Source organism: Bombina bombina, chromosome 2, assembly GCF_027579735.1.
Source record: "Bombina bombina isolate aBomBom1 chromosome 2, aBomBom1.pri, whole genome shotgun sequence".
Taxonomy (NCBI): Eukaryota; Metazoa; Chordata; class Amphibia; order Anura; family Bombinatoridae; genus Bombina; species Bombina bombina.
In genome coordinates, this window is record NC_069500.1 from 583731194 (window position 1) to 583750132 (window position 18939).

An 18939-nucleotide genomic window follows, 5' to 3' on the forward strand; every position below is an offset into this window, starting at 1 on the left:
TTTATGCATATTAAATACTGAAGTAACAAAAAGTGCATTTAATTCCCCTATTTCCATGTTATTAAAAAGTATAGTCACCTGTTCAGAACACACTGTAGACCATTTTTCCATGCCTTCCTCAATTACTTCCACATTGTACATGCTTCTGTTGGTAACCATAAAAAATGGCGTAAATGTGACAATTCTGGTGAGATTAAAACTGCTGGCATAAATGGTGACACCAACCTAAAATTGAAATTTAACAAAAAAATGGTTACAAATTATCTCAACACCAATATTCTAAAAAAAAAACAAAGAAGGATGACACTGAAGACTCACTTGATAGTCCAGCTTTTTACTCTTGCATTTGACTGCACCATGAGTGCCAACAGTGTCCATGGAAAATGGGTCAGATAACTCACTGTCGGTGATCATCAGCTGAACCTAGAAAAAATATATTTTTAGATAATATAATGACTTAGTAGCTACAATTAAACCAACGTGAACAGTTAAGAGACAGCTGTAAAGACGTATGTGAGAAATCAGTGTGCAGTATGTACCAGGTAAGCATAGTTAGGTTACAGAATGTAAATTCCAGCCTCTTGACACTTTGCACAGGTTCCCCAAATCCACATGACCCCATCCCCCCAGTTAAAATTACCAGAGATTTCTGTTGTCTTGCTATAGAACATATCAGCTAAGTGTAAATATAATATATATATATATATATATATATATATCAAAAAACAAGAAGCACTCCAGAAGACTTTCAAATAATGTCACCTTTAATTAGTGAACGTTTCCGGGCAATAAACTGCCCGTCCTCAAACTTACAAGGTTACCAAAACTTACCACCCAGCTGTGTTATGTACGGCCACCAGAGAAAAGTGCGCCATGCTCTCCGCGGTTGATGCGCCGCCCCTGACGAGTGACGTCATCGCCCGCGGCAACGTGAGGAGACTAAAGAGGGCAAAACAGAACAACAGGCAAATATTATCTAGAATATTATGCAGGCACATAATAAGCCCTAAATATAAATGCAACGCCTATAAGATAAGCATATCAAATAAGTATTACTGGCTAGAGCAGGGAAAGATTATATAACAAAATATAAATGTACGGTTGTCATAGCAACCGGAAACAATCAACGCCATATCTGGCAAGTCATAAATTATGTCAAAAAGTTAACAATATATACAAAAATAACACTGCACATCCAAATAAGTGGCTCCACAAAACAGAAAACAAACCAAAATTAGGTATGACTTATGCACCGAAGAACTGAAGAGTGGAGTCACGTACAGGATAGACAGAACGTAATTAGATTAAGCTAATGATATTACAAAAAAAAAATTTTACAAAATTTTTTTTTATTACAAAAAATGATATTGAAAAAATGGAATGGGCCATGGCTCTCAAAAAATGATCAATAGTAATATGAATGACCATGGACTCCCCCTGAAGTATGGAAGAACACCATATTTTTGTATCAGATAGTGGACCGGGATCATAAGAACACCTGCCAATCTAATTGTGTATTCAGCCCATAAGGCACAAGAGTGTTCAATTTGAATGTCCATTTAGCTTCTTTTTGGAGAAGCAGTCGATTCCTATCGCCTCCTCTTGACAACGGTGGCACATGGTCTATAATTGTATATTTAAGGTCCATGACACTGTGTTTTTGTTCCAAGAAGTGTCTGGCCACTGGTTGCTCCGATGTGCCTTTTTTAAGCGCCGTTTTGATAGCAGAACGATGGTTTGCCATACGTGTACGCAAGTCATCGCAGGTCTTTCCTACGTAATACAGTCCACAAATACAGTGTAAAAGATACACTATATGTGTGGTAGTGCACGTGAGGCGAAATTTATGTTTATAAATTTTGCGTTTTTGTGGATGGGTAAAACAAGGTCCAGTGATGAGACCCCCACTTGTTGTGCAGCCAAGGCATCGAACGACCCCTGGTTTTTTAATATCCAACCATGTTGAAGATTTGTAACTTTGTATCGGGTCGGTTTTGATTAGCAAATCCTGCAGTGACCTAGATCTCCTATAGCCCACTCTAGGTGGTTCAGCTTTGTATAAAGGTAACGATCTGTCCGTATTGATGATCTCCCAATGCTTGTTGAGTATATCTTTTAAGGGGCCTTTGTCACCTGTGAAGGTTGTGATGAATGTCATCCTTTAATCCTCTTTTTTAGGTGCTAAATCTCTGGCCTGGCAGACCTGAGCCCGCTGTTCATTCAATAGATTGTCAGGATAACTCCTTACTTCAAAGCGTTGCACCATCTCAGTGAGTTGTTCTTCCCTTTTATCCATTTCAGAGTTATTCCTCACCACACGAAGTAATTGAGATTTGGGCAATGCTTTCTTCAATGCGGGAGGATGGCAACTGGTATAATGTAGTAAGGAGTTTCTGTCGGTCTCCTTTCTGTACAGAGTTGACTGAATCCTACCAAAGCTTATATACAGTCTCACATCCAGAAAGTCAATTTGTACTTTACTTGATGTCATTTTAAACTTCAGAGCCGTATTCGCCCCATTAAGTTCTTGAAACCAATTCTCCAAGCTAGCTGACGTTCCAGACCAGATCAAAAACAGGTCATCTATATATCGCTTAAAAAAGCGAATATTATTGACCTTAAACAATTCCGTCCCAAACTCCTCGAAATGGGCCATAAACAAATTGGCGTAAGAGGGGGCCATGTTTGACCCCATCGCCGTCCCCTTCAACTGTAAATAGTAGGATTGTTCGAAGCGAAAATAGTTGGTGGTCAGGCAAAATTCCAATAATTGTAAGATTATCTCAGGAGGTGGTCCAATATATGGATATCTGCAGAGATGATATAGGACAGCAAGTAACCCCTCGTCATGAGGGATTACAGTATATAGACTAGTCACATCCAGTGTGACTAGCCATGTATCCTCATCTATATCTTCAAATTGTTTAAGCATCTCCAGAAGTGCCATTGAATCCCTCAGGTATGACGGTGTATTATATACCAAAGGTTGTAAAAATCTGTCAACTAGGGTAGCAATGGGCTGCTGTATAGACCCTATTGAAGATGCATTTTACGGAAGCGGATGCAGAGGGGATTCTGTTTGACAAAATAACACTGCGGCCGGTGTTAGACAAACCTGCTTATATTTATACCCATTTATTAAAATTAAAACAAAAGGAGAAAGATGTTACCTTACATGGGGCATATCTCTCTGAGTATTATCGTAGAGGTTTTATCCCAAGGGGATTTCGAATTAGGAATGTGCCCACTTTGGGCAGAAAGAACCCTGCATTCTGTGAAAGGTGGTGCAGCATTGAAAACAAGTGCTCACTAGATCTGGTGTTATTAGTTATACAAGAAGTGGGTAGACTACTACAATTAATTAAAGCAGAGATTATAGCTTATGAATTAACTAATTTGTCCAGACTGCAGGCGGACCATACAGAGGATTGGCTGAATAAATTACAGATTAAGATTGACAAATATGAAACTGATCTTATACAATTCAAAAATAAAAAATTGGAAGCTGTGATTAGCGACTATAGAGATAAACGTGTCTATTTATGGCAACTGTCTGCTAGTGAGAGACAGAGACAACATATTGCCAGGAGGAGACTACCACGCTATTACAAATCCCAGGATTTGACCACTATTGAAAGCTCAGGGTCGGGTTCAGGCTCTGACACTGATCAAGCACAAAACCCCTCTCAAGAGATACAACACCCTAAAGGAGTAACAACACGCTCAAAAAACTACAGAGGAAGAGGATCAGGAGAGGCGGGTATAAGAGGAAAACCACCAATACAGAAGTAATGAGGCAAAATGATATAGTAGTCAATCTGAGGGATTACATCTTGAGTGATTCTGAAATTGAGATTCTGAATAAGGGTCTCACTTTTGTGCCTACTGCCCGTACGGACTCATTTGATTTCTATATAGATACAAAAAAATTTCAGAGACTATTATCCTTAAAAGAAAAATTTGGAGATATGGATACAGAGCACAGCCAATTGAAGAAAAAAATCTACATACACTCCCCAATTTGGCAACGCCAGTATAAACACTTTCACACGACGGTTACAGGAGGACATGAATCATTCCCTAGCCACACAATATAAGGCGACATATAATAACTTCTCCAAAGAAGATTGGAAAGTCTTGAAAAACCTTGCAGATAAAGATCTAATCATACGTGAAGCTGACAAAGGTGGGGCAGTGGTCATTTTAAACTATAGCGATTGCAGGTTGGAGATCATATCTCAGCTTGAGGACACAAGTACATACAGACAGCTACCACATGACCCTACACAGGCATTTAAGAAACAGCTGGATGCATATATCAAACTTATATATGATCAGGGTTTTATTGATAAGGACACTTACTTGTATTTGGTGGTATCACATCCCAGAACCCCGGTCCTATACACCCTCCCTAAAATACATAAGGGGATCTCACCTCCCCCCGGAAGACCCATTGTATCTTCAATAGGGTCTATACAGCAGCCCATTGCTACCCTAGTTGACAGATTTTTACAACCTTTGGTATATAATACACCGTCATACCTGAGGGATTCAATGGCACTTCTGGAGATGCTTAAACAATTTGAAGATATAGATGAGGATACATGGCTAGTCACACTGGATGTGACTAGTCTATATACTGTAATCCCTCATGACGAGGGGTTACTTGCTGTCCTATATCATCTCTGCAGATATCCATATATTGGACCACCTCCTGAGATAATCTTACAATTATTGGAATTTTGCCTGACCACCAACTATTTTCGCTTCAAACAATCCTACTATTTACAGTTGAAGGGGACGGCGATGGGGTCAAACATGGCCCCCTCTTACGCCAATTTGTTTATGGCCCATTTCGAGGAGTTTGGGACGGAATTATTTAAGGTCAATAATATTCGCTTTTTTAAGCGATATATAGATGACCTGTTTTTGATCTGGTCTGGAATGTCAGCTAGCTTGGAGAATTGGTTTCAAGAACTTAATGGGGCGAATACGGCTCTGAAGTTTAAAATGACATCAAGTAAAGTACAAATTGACTTTCTGGATGTGAGACTGTATATAAGCTTTGGTAGGATTCAGTCAACTCTGTACAGAAAGGAGACCGACAGAAACTCCTTACTACATTATACCAGTTGCCATCCTCCCGCATTGAAGAAAGCATTGCCCAAATCTCAATTACTTCGTGTGGTGAGGAATAACTCTGAAATGGATAAAAGGGAAGAACAACTCACTGAGATGGTGCAACGCTTTGAAGTAAGGAGTTATCCTGACAATCTATTGAATGAACAGCGGGCTCAGGTCTGCCAGGCCAGAGATTTAGCACCTAAAAAAGAGGATAAAAGGATGACATTCATCACAACCTTCACAGGTGACAAAGGCCCCTTAAAAGATATACTCAACAAGCATTGGGAGATCATCAATACGGACAGATCGTTACCTTTATACAAAGCTGAACCACCTAGAGTGGGCTATAGGAGGTCTAGGTCACTGCGGGATTTGCTAATCAAAACCGACCCGATACAAAGTTACAAATCTTCAACATGGTTGGATATTAAAAAACCAGGGGTCATTCGATGCCTTGGCTGCACAACATGTGGGGGTCTCATCACTGGACCTTGTTTTACCCATCCACAAAAACGCAAAATTTATAAACATAAATTTCGCCTCACGTGCACTACCACACATATAGTGTATCTTTTACACTGTGTTTGTGGACTTTATTACGTAGGAAAGACCTGCGATGACTTGCGTACACGTATGGCAAACCATCGTTCTGCTATCAAAACGGCGCTTAAAAAAGGCACATCGGAGCAACCAGTGGCCAGACACTTCTTGGAACAAAAACACAGTGTCATGGACCTTAAATATACAATTATAGACCATGTGCCACCGTTGTCAAGAGGAGGCGATAGGAATCGACTGCTTCTCCAAAAAGAAGCTAAATGGACATCCGAATTGAACACTCTTGTGCCTTATGGGCTGAATACACAATTAGATTGGCAGGTGTTCTTATGATCCCGGTCCACTATCTGATACAAAAATATGGTGTTCTTCCATACTTCAGGGGGAGTCCATGGTCATTCATATTACTATTGATCATTTTTTGAGAGCCATGGCCCATTCCATTTTTTCAATATCATTTTTTGTAATAAAAAAATTTTTTGTAAAATTTTTTTTTGGTAATATCATTAGCTTAATCTAATTACGTTCTGTCTATCCTGTACGTGACTCCACTCTTCAGTTCTTCGGTGCATAAGTCATACCTAATTTTGGTTTGTTTTCTGTTTTGTGGAGCCACTTATTTGGATGTGCAGTGTTATTTTTGTATATATTGTTAACTTTTTGACATAATTTATGACTTGCCAGATATGGCGTCGATTGTTTCCGGTTGCTATGACAACCGTACATTTATATTTTGTTATATAATCTTTCCCTGCTCTAGCCAGTAATACTTATTTGATATGCTTATCTTATAGGCGTTGCATTTATATTTAGGGCTTATTATATGCCTGCATAATATTCTAGATAATATTTGCCTGTTGTTCTGTTTTGCCCTCTTTAGTCTCCTCACGTTGCCGCGGGCGATGACGTCACTCGTCAGGGGCAGCGCATCAACCGCGGAGAGCGTGGCGCACTTTTCTCTGGTGGCGGTACATAACACAGCTGGGTGGTAAGTTTTGGTAACCTTGTAAGTTTGAGGACGGGCAGTTTATTGCCCGAAAACGTTCACTAATTAAAGGTGACATTATTTGAAAGTCTTCTGGAGTGCTTCTTGTTTTTTGATATATCCTATTTTTGCTAGCACCCGAAGCGGCTGACTGTTTGAATCTGGAGTGCACTTTGCTTGTACATATATATATATATATATATATATATATATATATATATATATATATATATATATATATATATATATATATATAATGTTTACTGCAATTGTTCATAGCCAAACTCCACTCACCATTTGCATTTTTTTGAAGGAGTCAGTCTGGGCTTGAGATTGCAGACAACAAGACTAGTTACAATTATGAAGTTAGTATAATTAATTAGTTCTGCAGTTGCAATTTGTTAAATTTATTTATTTTGAAGAATCCTACAGGTATTGATATCAACAGATAATCACAAGTCACAATACAAACAAACAAGCCAACAAAAGGACATGTGACAGGCATAGTTAGATTCTTTAACTTATATAATAATTAAAGAACATAAATAAAAAAATATTTAAAATAAATAAATATGACGATCTATATATTACCTGTAAAAAAAACAAAGTATTTGTGCCCTTATTGTATTATTATATTTAAAAACTATGGCCATTTGCACACTAATAATAAACATACAGATTTTTTTTTCCCCCTTTCAATTTTATTACCTTGTTATTTTGAAAAAAGTTCTTTGGCTTGAAAGAAAAGAGAAGTGGCTTCTTGTGGTTAGCTGGATGTTTTCTGTGGACATCGTCGGCTTTGTATTGCAGCATGCGGCCTGTTTTATTTACCATCCAGTACGGAGAATGGATTGCAATTATCGTTTGTCCAGTTGTATACGTCACATGAACAGCAATATCCAGCTCTGTCTTCTCTAGGTCTGTGATGCTACAGAACGTAATAAAGTGAATTTCTTGTTGTTTACTTTGTATGTTGTATTTGCCAGTCCAGTCCAGTTCAAGATAATTTATTAATTGTAAATCCAGTCTGGCATGATCTATGACTGCATTATTTATTTGGGCTGAACAACCATCCTCCAAGACAACAGGTTCATTATCTGCACCCTAAAAAAGAAGCAACAAAAGCAGTTTAGACAGAAATGTATTGCTATATGCTTGGACTTCGCTTTATAAAATATAAAATGTTCTTTATGCATTACAGCTTGCTTATAACTATATGTTTAATCTGCAAAGGGCTTACAATCAGCTCTAGAGCTGCAACGCTCTACTAGGAACTAGCTGAAGACATCTGGTGAATCAATTACAAGAGGCATATGTGCACAACTACCAATCAACAGCTAGCTCCCAGTAGTGCTTTGCTTCTCCTGAGCCTATCTAGTCGTGATTGTCAATAAAAGGACACCAAGAGAATTAGAGGGATAGTATATTCAAAATGAAACTTTCATAATTCAGATAGAGCATGCAATTTTAAGCAACTTTATAATTTACTACTGTTATCAATTTTTCTTTGTTCTCTTGGTATCATTATTTGAATGTAAGCTTAGGAGATGGTCCATTTTTGGTTCAGCACCTGGGTAGCCCTTGCTGGTTGGTGGCTACATTTAGACACCAATCAGAAAGTGCTACCCAGGTGCTGAACCAAAAATGAGCTCCTATGCTTACAATATTGATTTTTTAAATAAAGATACTAAGAGAATGAATAAAAATTGATAACATAAATTATGCTTACCTGATAAAATTAATTTGCATCTGTGGGAGCAGAGTCCACTGCTTCATTCATTACTTGTGGGAATTAAGAACCTGGCCACCAGGAGGAGGCAAAGACACCCCAGCCAAAGGCTTAAATACCTCCCCCATTCCCCTCATCTACCAGTCATTCTGCCAAGGGAACAAGGAACAGTAGGAGAAATATTAGGGTAGGTATAAATGGTCTCAGAAGAATAATATTAAATTAAGGTCCGCCCACTGGAGCAAGCGGCCGGGAGCAGTGGACTCTCCTCCCACAGATGGAAATGAAATTATTAGGTAAACTTAATTTATGTTTTCCATCTTAATGGGAGGAGAGTCCACTGCTTCATTCATAACTTGTGGGAACAAAAACCCAAGCTCTAGAGGACACTGAATGAACAAAACGGGAGGGTAAAAGGAGGCGGACCCTATACTGAGGGCACCACAGCCTGCAGAACCTTTCTCCCCAAAACAGCTTCCGCCAAAGCAAAAACATCAAACTTGTTGCAAAAGTATGTAAGGAGGACCAAGTAGCCGCCTTACAAATCTGCTACACAGAGGCCTCGTTCTTAAAGGCCCAAGAAGAGGCCACAGCCCTAGTTAAGTGTATGCCGTAATCCTCTGAGGAAGCTTATGTCCCGCTGTCTCATAGGCCAAACGGATAATGCTCCTCAAACAAAAAGACAGAGAAGTGGAAGAGGCCCTCTGCCCCTTACGCTTCCCAGCATACACTACAAATAAGGGTGAAGTCTGTCTGAAATCTTTTGTGGCCTGAAGATAATACTTCAAAGCTCGAACCACATCCAAGTTATGAAGTAACCTTTCCTTAGACGAAGAAGGATTAGGATACAAGGAAGGAACTACTATCTCCTGATTCATATTGACACCACGTTGGGAAGAAATCCCAAACCAGTGCAAAGCACAGCCTTATCGGCGTGAAAAAACAGGTAAGGGGGCTCATGTTGCAAGGCCGCTAGCTCAGAGACTCTGTGAGCCGACACAATAGCCAGAAGAAACAGAATTTTCCAGAAAAGAATATTAATGTCAAGAGCATGCATAGGCTCAAACGGAGCTCTCTGCAAAACCTTCAGAACCAAGTTCAAGCTCCAAGGGGGAGCCGAAGGTCTAAAAACCGGTCTGATTCTGGACAGAGCCTGAACAAAGGACTGAATATCAGGAAACTCCGCTAGCTTCTTGTGTAACAGAACCGATAAGGCCGAAATCTGTCCCTTTAAGGAACTAGCGGCAAGGCCCTTATCCAAACCATCTTGAAGAAAAGAATTCTGGATACCATAATCTTATGACAGGGATATCCATGATCCTCACATCAGGATAGATAGGTCCTCCACACCTTATGATACATGCGACAAGTAACCGATTTCCTGGCCTGAAACAGAGTATCAATCACTCTCTCTGAAAACCCTCTCTTGGCCAAGACTAGGCATTCAATCTCAACGCAGTCAGCCTCAGAGAATCAAGATTTTGGTGAAGAAAAGGACCCTGCACCAGCAGATCTCTGCGACAGGGTAACCTCCAAGGAGGAGATGACGACATCCCCACCAGATCCGCAAACCATGTCCTCTGTGGCCACCACGGAGCAATCAGAATGGTTGAAGTCTGCTCCTGTTTGATGCGGACCACCACTCGAGGGAGAAGTGGCAACAGGGGAAATATATAAACTAGGTTGAACTCCCAAGGGACCACAAAGGCATCTATCAGCTCCGCCTGAGGATCCCTGGACCGCGACCCATATCTGGGTAGCTTGGAGTTGAGTCTGGACACCATGAGGTCTATCTCTGGCATCCCCCATTTGTTGCAGACCTCCGTAAACACCTCGGGATAGAGAGCCCATTCCCCCGGATGAAATGATTGTCTGCTGAGAAAATCCGCTTCCAAGTTGTCCACACCCGGAATGTGGATCGCTGAGAGTGAACAGTTGTGGGGCTCTGCCCATTCCAGAATCCGAGATACTTCCCTCATTGCAAGGGAGCTTCTCATTCCCCCCTGATGATTTATGTAGGCCACCAAGGTAATGTTGTCCGACTGGAATCTGATGAATCGGGAAGTTCACAAGGGGGGCCAAGCCCTCAGAGCGTTGAATATCACTCAAAGTTCCAGAATATTTATCGGTAGAGCTGACTCCTCTCAAGTCCACTTGCCCTGTGCCCTTCTGGCACCCCAGACAGCTCCCCATCCTGATAAACTTGAGTCCGTGGTCACAATCTCCCAGGATTTCCTCAAGAAGGATGTCCTCTGGGACAGCTGTCCCGGACAGATCCACCAAGAAAGGGATTCCCTCACTAGGTTGTCCAGTGATATCTGTTGGGATAGATCTGAGTGATTGCCATTCCATTGTCTCAACATGCATAACTGAAGAGGTCTGAGATGGAACCTGGCGAATGGAATGACATCTATGCTGGATACCATGAGCCCAATCACCTGCATACACTTGGCCACAGATGGCCTTGAGGAGGACTGAAGGGCAAGACAGCTGGATGCAATCTTGGCATATCTCTTGTCTGTCAAAATTATCTTCATGGATATGGAATCTATTATCGTACCCAGGAACTCCACCCTGTTGCTGGGAACCAGATAACTCTTCCCCTCGTTAATCTTCCATCCATAGGATCGAAGGAGAAGAAGAGCCCTCGAGTGGTCCTCCGCAAGACTGCAGGATGGAGCCTGGACCAGAATATCGTCCAGGTAAGGAGCCACTGCAATACATCTGGCTATCGCTCCCGCGAGCAGGGCTCCCAGAACCTTCGTAAAGACTCTTGGGGCAGTCGCCAGACTGAATGGTAGGGCCACAAACTGGAAGTGCTGGTCCAGAAAAGTGAATCTTAGGAACCAGACGTGGTCCTAGTGGATTGGCACCTGAAGGTAAGCATCCTTCAAGTCTATTGTTGTCATATATTGCCCCTCTTGAACTAGGGGCAGGATTGACCTGATCATCTCCCTTTTGAACGATGGGACTGACAGGAACTTGTTGAGGCACTTTAGGTCCAGAATTGGGCGGAACGTGCCATCCTTCCTTGGAACCACAAAAAAGGTTTGAATTGTACCCTAGACTCCTTTCTGCTAGAGGTACTGGAACGATTACACCGAGAGATGTGAGATCCCTCACGCACTCTAGAAAGGCATCTCTCTTCTCTGGTCTTGAGGATAGGTTTGATAGGAGGAATTTTCCCCTGGGCGGATGAGTTTTGAACCCTATCCTGAGTCCCTGGGTGATAACCTCCAGAACCCAAGGATTCTGTACGTCTCTTATCCAAGCCTCTGCGAACAGAGATAGTCTGCCCCCTACGTGATCCAGAGACTGATCGGGGGCCGTCCCTTCATGCCGTCTTTGTCTCTGCGAGCTTTTTGCTCTGCTTGGACTTGTTCCAAGGGTGAGCTGGCTTCCAAGATCCTTTAGACTGTTCGGCCTTCGCGGCAGGCTGCTGGTGCTGAGACTTGTCCGAACAAAAGGGACGAAAAGTAGAGCCCTTAGGCTTATTCTTCTTATCCTGCAGAAGAAAAGCACCCTTGCCTCCTGTGACCATGGATATGATAGAGTCCAGGCCTGGACCAAAGAGAACTTTCCCTTGAAAAAATAATCTAGTAACCTCGACTTGGAAGTCATGTCAGCCAACCACGACTTTAACCACGGTGCCCTACAGGCTAGAACAGAAAAACCTGATGTCTTGGCATTCAGGCGAATGACCTGCATATTAGCATCACAGATAAAAGAATTAGCTACCCTTAAGGCCTTAATCTTTTCCTATATTTACTCGGGGGGGGGGGGGGGTGTCCTCCTCGACCACAGTGGAAAGTGCGTCACACCAGTAGGTAGCCGCTTCCGCCACCGTAGCAATTGCAGCTGCAGGTTGGGAAACCCACCCCGTAAGTTGAAACATCTTTCTCAACATGGACTCTAACTTTTTATCCATGGGCTCCTTGAACGACAAACTATCCTCGAGGGGAATAGTTGTACGCTTAACAAGCATGGAGATAGCTCCATCCACCTTAGGAATGGCCCCCCATAGCTCATGCTGAGAGTCCGGAATGGGGAACAACTTCTTAAAAGAGGTAGAAGGAGAAAAGGATGAGCCCAGTTTCTCCCACTCACTCCTTATTATAGTAGCCATTTTCATGGGCACTGAGAAGGTCTGAGGCACCACCCTGTCCTCGTAAACCCTATCTAGTTTAGGGATCGAAGGTTTTTCCGGGAGTTTCGGTTCCGAAACCTCCAATGTAGCAAGCACTTTTTTCAGTAAAAAGCGCAAATGCTCCATTTTAGACTTAAAATCTGCCTCTTCTGTAGTCGGAGGTATCAAAGACACCGATTCCGACCCAGAGAGGGCTCCCACCGACGACTCGGAAGCGTCCTCATCATCGGATAATCTCTCAGGCTGAGAGACATCCAACGGAGTAGATGACCCCTGGGACGGAAGGCTATGTATTTCCCTTTGCAGGGCATGATAGGGCATGGAAGGCCGCAGAAACCGCTTCTTGCAACTGGGCAGCAAAATCTGGCGGCCACAAGGCCCCACCCGCGGGAGGATCAGTAGGGCCTTGGGGAGCTACATGTGTAATCGGAGATGAATGTTGGGAACGCACCTTCGCGGGATGGAGAATCCTCAGAGGTGGCCGGCTCAATAGTACTAAATAATTTTCTTTTTAGACATTGCAATCTTATCAAAGCATGTGGAACACAATAGAGCAGGCGGATCAACCTGTACCTCTTCACAATAAACACAGGTATTAGATTTAATTAAAAAGGGAGTATCCTCTAACACAGAGCTTTCCAAACTTTTCATGTTGGTGACACACTTTTTAGACCTACATCATTTCACGACACAGTAATTAAGCTGTACTGGCAAACAGGAGGTTAAACTAAGTTGTTTTAACAGATACGGACACATACATAAATTATATAATAACAAAATGTATTTACAAGTAACAGTAAGTATGTGCAAGAATTAAAAAAAGTTTAATACCACCAATAGCTACTTACTATTTTAATGGGATGTATGAGGTTGATGGGATGAACACAGTTTCTGAATATTTTGTGGAATATTACACTACTGGGAGCTATCTGCAAAAAAAACCAACACTTTGACTTCTGACTTCAGCTCAGTGTTTAAGCTACTGCCCTCAAAGCTCTGCGAGTCCGACTGACTACTGCCCACACTGCAAACACACTACTGTCCCACTCACTAACTACATGTGCAGTCACGAGCCAATTAAGGAGACTACATGTGCAGTCAGGAGCCAATGTGCCGCCAAAGGGAATAGTTTCAGTTCCCACTGAGCTGCGCCAATAGGTTAAGATGATCTGTGACCCCCTAGGTATCAATCGCGTGTCAACCATGTCATATGCGTAGCAAGTGGAAAGTCGGAAACCAAAAAAAACATTTAAAAAATTTTTTAAAAAATTGTGCTGAAGCAGGGACACACCTACACACTGCTGCCGACACACTAGTGTGTCCCGACACACAGTTTGGAAAGCACTGCTCTAACATATCAGAGTCCTCCATAGCTTACGCCTTTAATACGGACTAGAGATATTAAATGGCACCTTTATAAACCAATGGCCGGGGCACTCACCACCTCCTATGACCTGGACCACAGGGAAACCGTTACGTCTCCCGCAACTGCCGATCAGGAAAGAGGAAGTGGAAGAGAACACACCCGGTCACATAGAGTGCCGCGCAGGACCGCCCCTACACTAAGAAAAAACACGCCAAGAAGGCCGCGCCGATCTTATGCCTGACTATTCACACATTGCTAGAGCCTCATCTCACACATGATATAGCATCAAACACAATAAAATATTATGCATAAATTCGCCCCTGTGCAATAATCCCCTTTCCAGGGATATTAACCTATTATTCTATATAGATAAAATGAGACACACTGTGACCCTGTCTTCTTGCGCTATATGTGTATAAAATGAAACAATCTTACCAGAATCTATGCCGTGGAACAGGAACACGACCCTTCAAGTGTGACAGGTTAGTAGCATCACTGCTGACTTGAGAGAATAAAGCAGGCAGCGAAACTCGTCAACGCTGATTGCTTAAGGAGCTGTTAATATGAGTCGGGATGGTTTCGCAGGAGAACTCCCCCTGCATCTCCGGACTCTAACTTTCACCCATGATCTCACTGAGAGGCTGACAGGACTACTTAAAACTCCAGTCCCATTTTGAAGAGTACTACCCTCCATAAGAGACTACTCCAATCTTCCAACACTTCTCTTCCAACCTCCTGTGACAAAGACAAAGAATGACTGGGGGATGAGGGGGTGGAGGAGGTATTTAAGCCTTTGGCTGGGGTGTTTTTGCCTCCTCCTGGTGGCCAGGTTCTTAATTCCCACAAGTAATGAATGAAGCAGTGGACTCTCCTCCCATTAAGATGAAAAATAGGAGTAGATTAGAAAGTTGCTTAAAATTGTATGCTCTATCTGAATCATGACAGTTTAATTTTGACTAGACTTTTCCTTTAAATACATTTGACAGAAGTAAATTGAAAAATCTCCTAAAATTACATTTTCTACCTAAATCATGAACATTTTAATTTTTGCTTTCATGTTCAATTGCATATCTACTGTATATTTTACAAATAAACAAAACAAAAAAAGGCAGGTTTTTACTTGTTTAATCCCAAATTCCCCAGTTGCCTTGGAGCTGTGCAAATTTTACTACGATTTTTTTTTCTATTTAAACCTGAAATAATTGATGTTTCACAAATTAGTTCAATGCATGTTTTATTTTTGAGGCATCATAAACATTATAAAATGCTTATACATTTCAATAAAATAACCTGACTATACTTAGCAGCCTGTAGTGACTCTAATAAAGAAATAGCTATCTTTAGAATTCTGATAATACATGTTAATGAATTGAATTACCTCTAAAGAAAAAGTAATCTGGTAAGGCAAGAGATTGCGAAGGATCACTGAAGGCCATAAATGTACAACATAGGGCAGGTCCCATCTATCATCGGTGCAGACTGATGATATCAGAACATCTTTCACTGATACAATGTTTAGAATTAGAGAGGCTTTATTAGATTTAGAAGACTGGCACTTTTTCTGCAATAGCTGACCGTTGCTTTTCATGATTTCTTCAAAGCTGATGCCCTCACACATTTCAAAGTCTTCATCGAGAACGGGCTTCAAACACAAAGCTGACCTGTTTAAAACGAATGCTATATTATTTCAGTTTGGTGGCTCAAACATTTCAAAGAATAGACTTAAGTTTCAGCGGTTTAGCTAAGACTTTTCCAGCATTACTTTTTCCCAGGGACATTAATATATTCTAAAAAGACAAAATGTTTGCTTTATCCCTTCAAGAGGTATTCCCTTTGTTTCTGGATGTGAAGGTAAGACAAGAAAAATGTGCACTAAAACAGAAGTAAATGCAAGTTAAACACACGTGACAGTTTAGTTAAAGGGATGGGAAACCCAAAAATTTACTTTTTTAAATTCGGACAGTGCGCAACATTTTAAGTTTCCAGTTTACTTCTATTACCAGTTTTGCTTCGTTCCCATGATATTCTGTGTTGAAGAGATACCTAGGTAGGCATCTGGAGCACTGTGTGACAGGACATAGTGCTGCCATCTAGTGCTCTTGCAAATGGATAAGATTTTTTTTAAAACTGCTACCATACAGTGCTCCAGAAATGGGCCGGCTCCAACAAAGGATACCAAGAGAACAAAGAACATTTTGATAATAGAAGTAAATTAGAAAATTGTTTAAATCGCATGCTGCATCTGAATCATGAAAGAAATAATTTGTATTTACAGCAAACTGAGAATTTAGATGAGTGTTGGTATGGAATAAGATTGTTGTCAAAAAGGCAAGTGTGTGTTATTCTTTATCATTGTACATAAACCGGGGCATACAAATCTAAATGTATAATTTAAGTAATTCATTTTTTTTATTTTTTATTTTCGAAATGCATTTTTTTTAAAAATACAAATCTTTAATTTCTTTTTTTTTTTTGGAAGTACAATTTTTTTTGGTTTAGAATTGTAATTCCTGTAAAAAAATAAATGTTAGTTCCCATTTTGCTAAAGGACTTGTGATGTCACAGCAAGTCAGTTCAGTAGTTTGCCTGGAAACTAACTATTGCTTTGCCCCAGCGCATCAGCATCATCTCAGGTAAACTTGTAACATTTTATCATGTAACATAAAACATAGCTTTACATGTCAAAACTGATTATTCACATTTGCATCATACAACACTATACAGAGGAATATTGATTTAGATGTTTTAATAACAGTTTTCATTGTAGCAGGAAACCTGTCTGTAGCATGTGGTCTTCTTTCAGAGTATAAGTTTTTTTGTGTTGTCATTTACCATACAACATGCTTTAACATGTCTGAAGTGCTTATTCTGCCTTGTTTTATACAATAACTAGGTGATAAGCCTGTCCAGAGGGCAGTCTATGTTTAAAAAATACAACCCCCCAAGCTAAAGTTACAAAAAATAAAGTACAATTACAGAAAAAAATAAACAAAGCTATCCAAAACAAAAAATGTAAACCTAATCTAATACCCCTATAAAAATAAAAAATCCCCCCAAATCTAATACTAAACTACCAATAGCCCTTAAACAGCTATATAACTTACACAAATGACCAATTACCCCCTAACAGTAAAACCCCCCCACCCAACCAAACCTCCAAAAATAAAAAACCTAACACTACCTTAACTACCCATTGCCCCTAAAGGGGCATTTGTATGGGCATTGCCCTTAAAAGGGCATTCAGCTATTTTACTGACCTTAAAAGGGCAATCTGCTCTTCTACAGTCCATTAAATCCCTAATCTTAAAAAAATCAAAAAAATCCTAAAACTAAGCCCCAAATAGGTACTCACCGTTCCTGAAGTTTGGCGGAGGTCTTCTCCCAGGCGGCTCCGTCATCTTCTATCTTCATCCTGTGTGAAGGTGGTGCGGATAAGTCTTTCCCGATGCGCGGATTCGGAGCGGCGGTCCTCAGCGGCAGTCTTCAGCAGCAGTGATCCTCAGCAGCGTGAAGGCTCCTTTTCATCCAATGTCCGTCGCACAGTGAAAATTGAATGCAAGGTACCGCATTCAATTTGGGGTATCTTGCATTCCTATTGGCTGAAATTTTGAAATCAGCCAATAGGATTAGAGCTACTGAAATCCTATTGGCTGTTCAAATCAGCCAATAAGATTTCAGTAGCTCCCATCCTATTGGCTGATTTCAAAATTTCAGCCAATAGGAATGCAAGGTACCCTAATAAATATGGGGTACCTTGCATTCAATCTTCAGTGTGTGACGGACGGTCACATGAAGAGGAGCCTCCACGCCGCTTAGGATCTCCTCCGCTGAAGACCGCCGCTGAGAATCTGTGCATTGGGGAAGCCAGCTCTGCACTGCGCCGCCATCGTGTGAAGATCGAAGATGATGGAGCCGTCTGGAAGAAGACCTTCTCCGCCGGACTTCAGGAACAGTGAGTACCTATTTGGGGCTTAGTTTTAGTTTTTTTTATTTTAGATTTTTTTTTTAGATTTGGGTTTTTTTTGAGCTTGAAAAAAGAGCTGATAGCCCTTTTAAGGGCAATATCCATGCAAATGCCCTTTTAGGTTCTTTTAGTGTTAGTTTTTTTATTTGGGGAGTTTGGTGGGTGGAGGGCTTTTACTGTTAGAGGGGATTTAGTAATTTTTAAATGTAAAACAGCTGCTTAACTTAGGGCAATGCCCTACAAAAAGGCCCTTTTAAGGGCTATTGGTAGTTTAGATTAGGGGGTGTTTTTATTTTCATAGGGATTAGGTATATTTTTTTTTTATTTTTTGATCATTTTGTTTATTTTTTCTGTAATGTTAGACTTTTTAAATTTTTTGGTAATTTAATGTTAGGATTTTTTATTTTAATTGTAATTTAGTAGTAATTGGGGTTAATTTAGGGGGTGTAAGGTTAGGAGGCTTAGTAATTAATTAAATTAGTTATTTGAGTTGTGGGGGGGGGTTGGTGGTATAGGGGTTAATAAATTAGGTTTATTGTGATGTGGGGGTTTGGCGGTTTAGGGGTTAATAGGTTAATTAGGTTTCTTGCAATGTTGGGAGTTGGAGGTTTAAGAGTTAATAGGTTAAATAGGTTTATTGCGATGTGGGGGTTTTGCAATTTAGAGGTTAAGAGATTAATTAGGGTTATTATGATGTGGATGTGGGGGTTGGGAGTTTCAGGGTTAATATTTTAATTGTTGTTTGCGGATTTGGGGTTAATTACTTTATTGGAGGTTAGGTTTTTTTTTTTTTTATACTTCGTGCGGAAGGTTAGTTTTTTTTTGTTATACTTCGTGTGGGCGGTTAAATGTTTTTTTTTTTATTTCTTGCGGGGCGGTTACGTGTTTTTTAGTTATTATGTGCGGTTGCATGGTTTTTTTTTGTGGTTTTTTTAAGGCTTCAGGTTTGCCTACGCTGCATCCAAGTGGATTAAAGGTGGATTTCTTTCACCACCCTGCCATTTTCGGGATCCACTGGGATGCAGCTTTGCTGCATCCAGGTGGATTCTTTTGGCTGCGCGCGCAG

General features: G+C 40.8%; 1 protein-coding gene across 4 annotated transcripts in view; it reads right to left on the bottom strand.

Moving 5' to 3' along the window:
- Positions 1-18939, bottom strand: part of VPS13A (vacuolar protein sorting 13 homolog A) — a 767672-nt gene that overhangs the window by 209715 nt on the left and 539018 nt on the right. For all 4 annotated transcript variants that reach the window (XM_053702484.1, XM_053702483.1, XM_053702481.1 and 1 more), the window contains exons 47-50: positions 15288-15570; positions 7376-7771; positions 319-423; positions 79-225 (exon numbers count right to left, since the gene is read on the bottom strand). In XM_053702484.1, coding sequence (XP_053558459.1) covers positions 79-225; positions 319-423; positions 7376-7771; positions 15288-15570 — 931 coding nt within the window. The remainder of the gene's footprint in view (positions 1-78; positions 226-318; positions 424-7375; positions 7772-15287; positions 15571-18939) is intronic.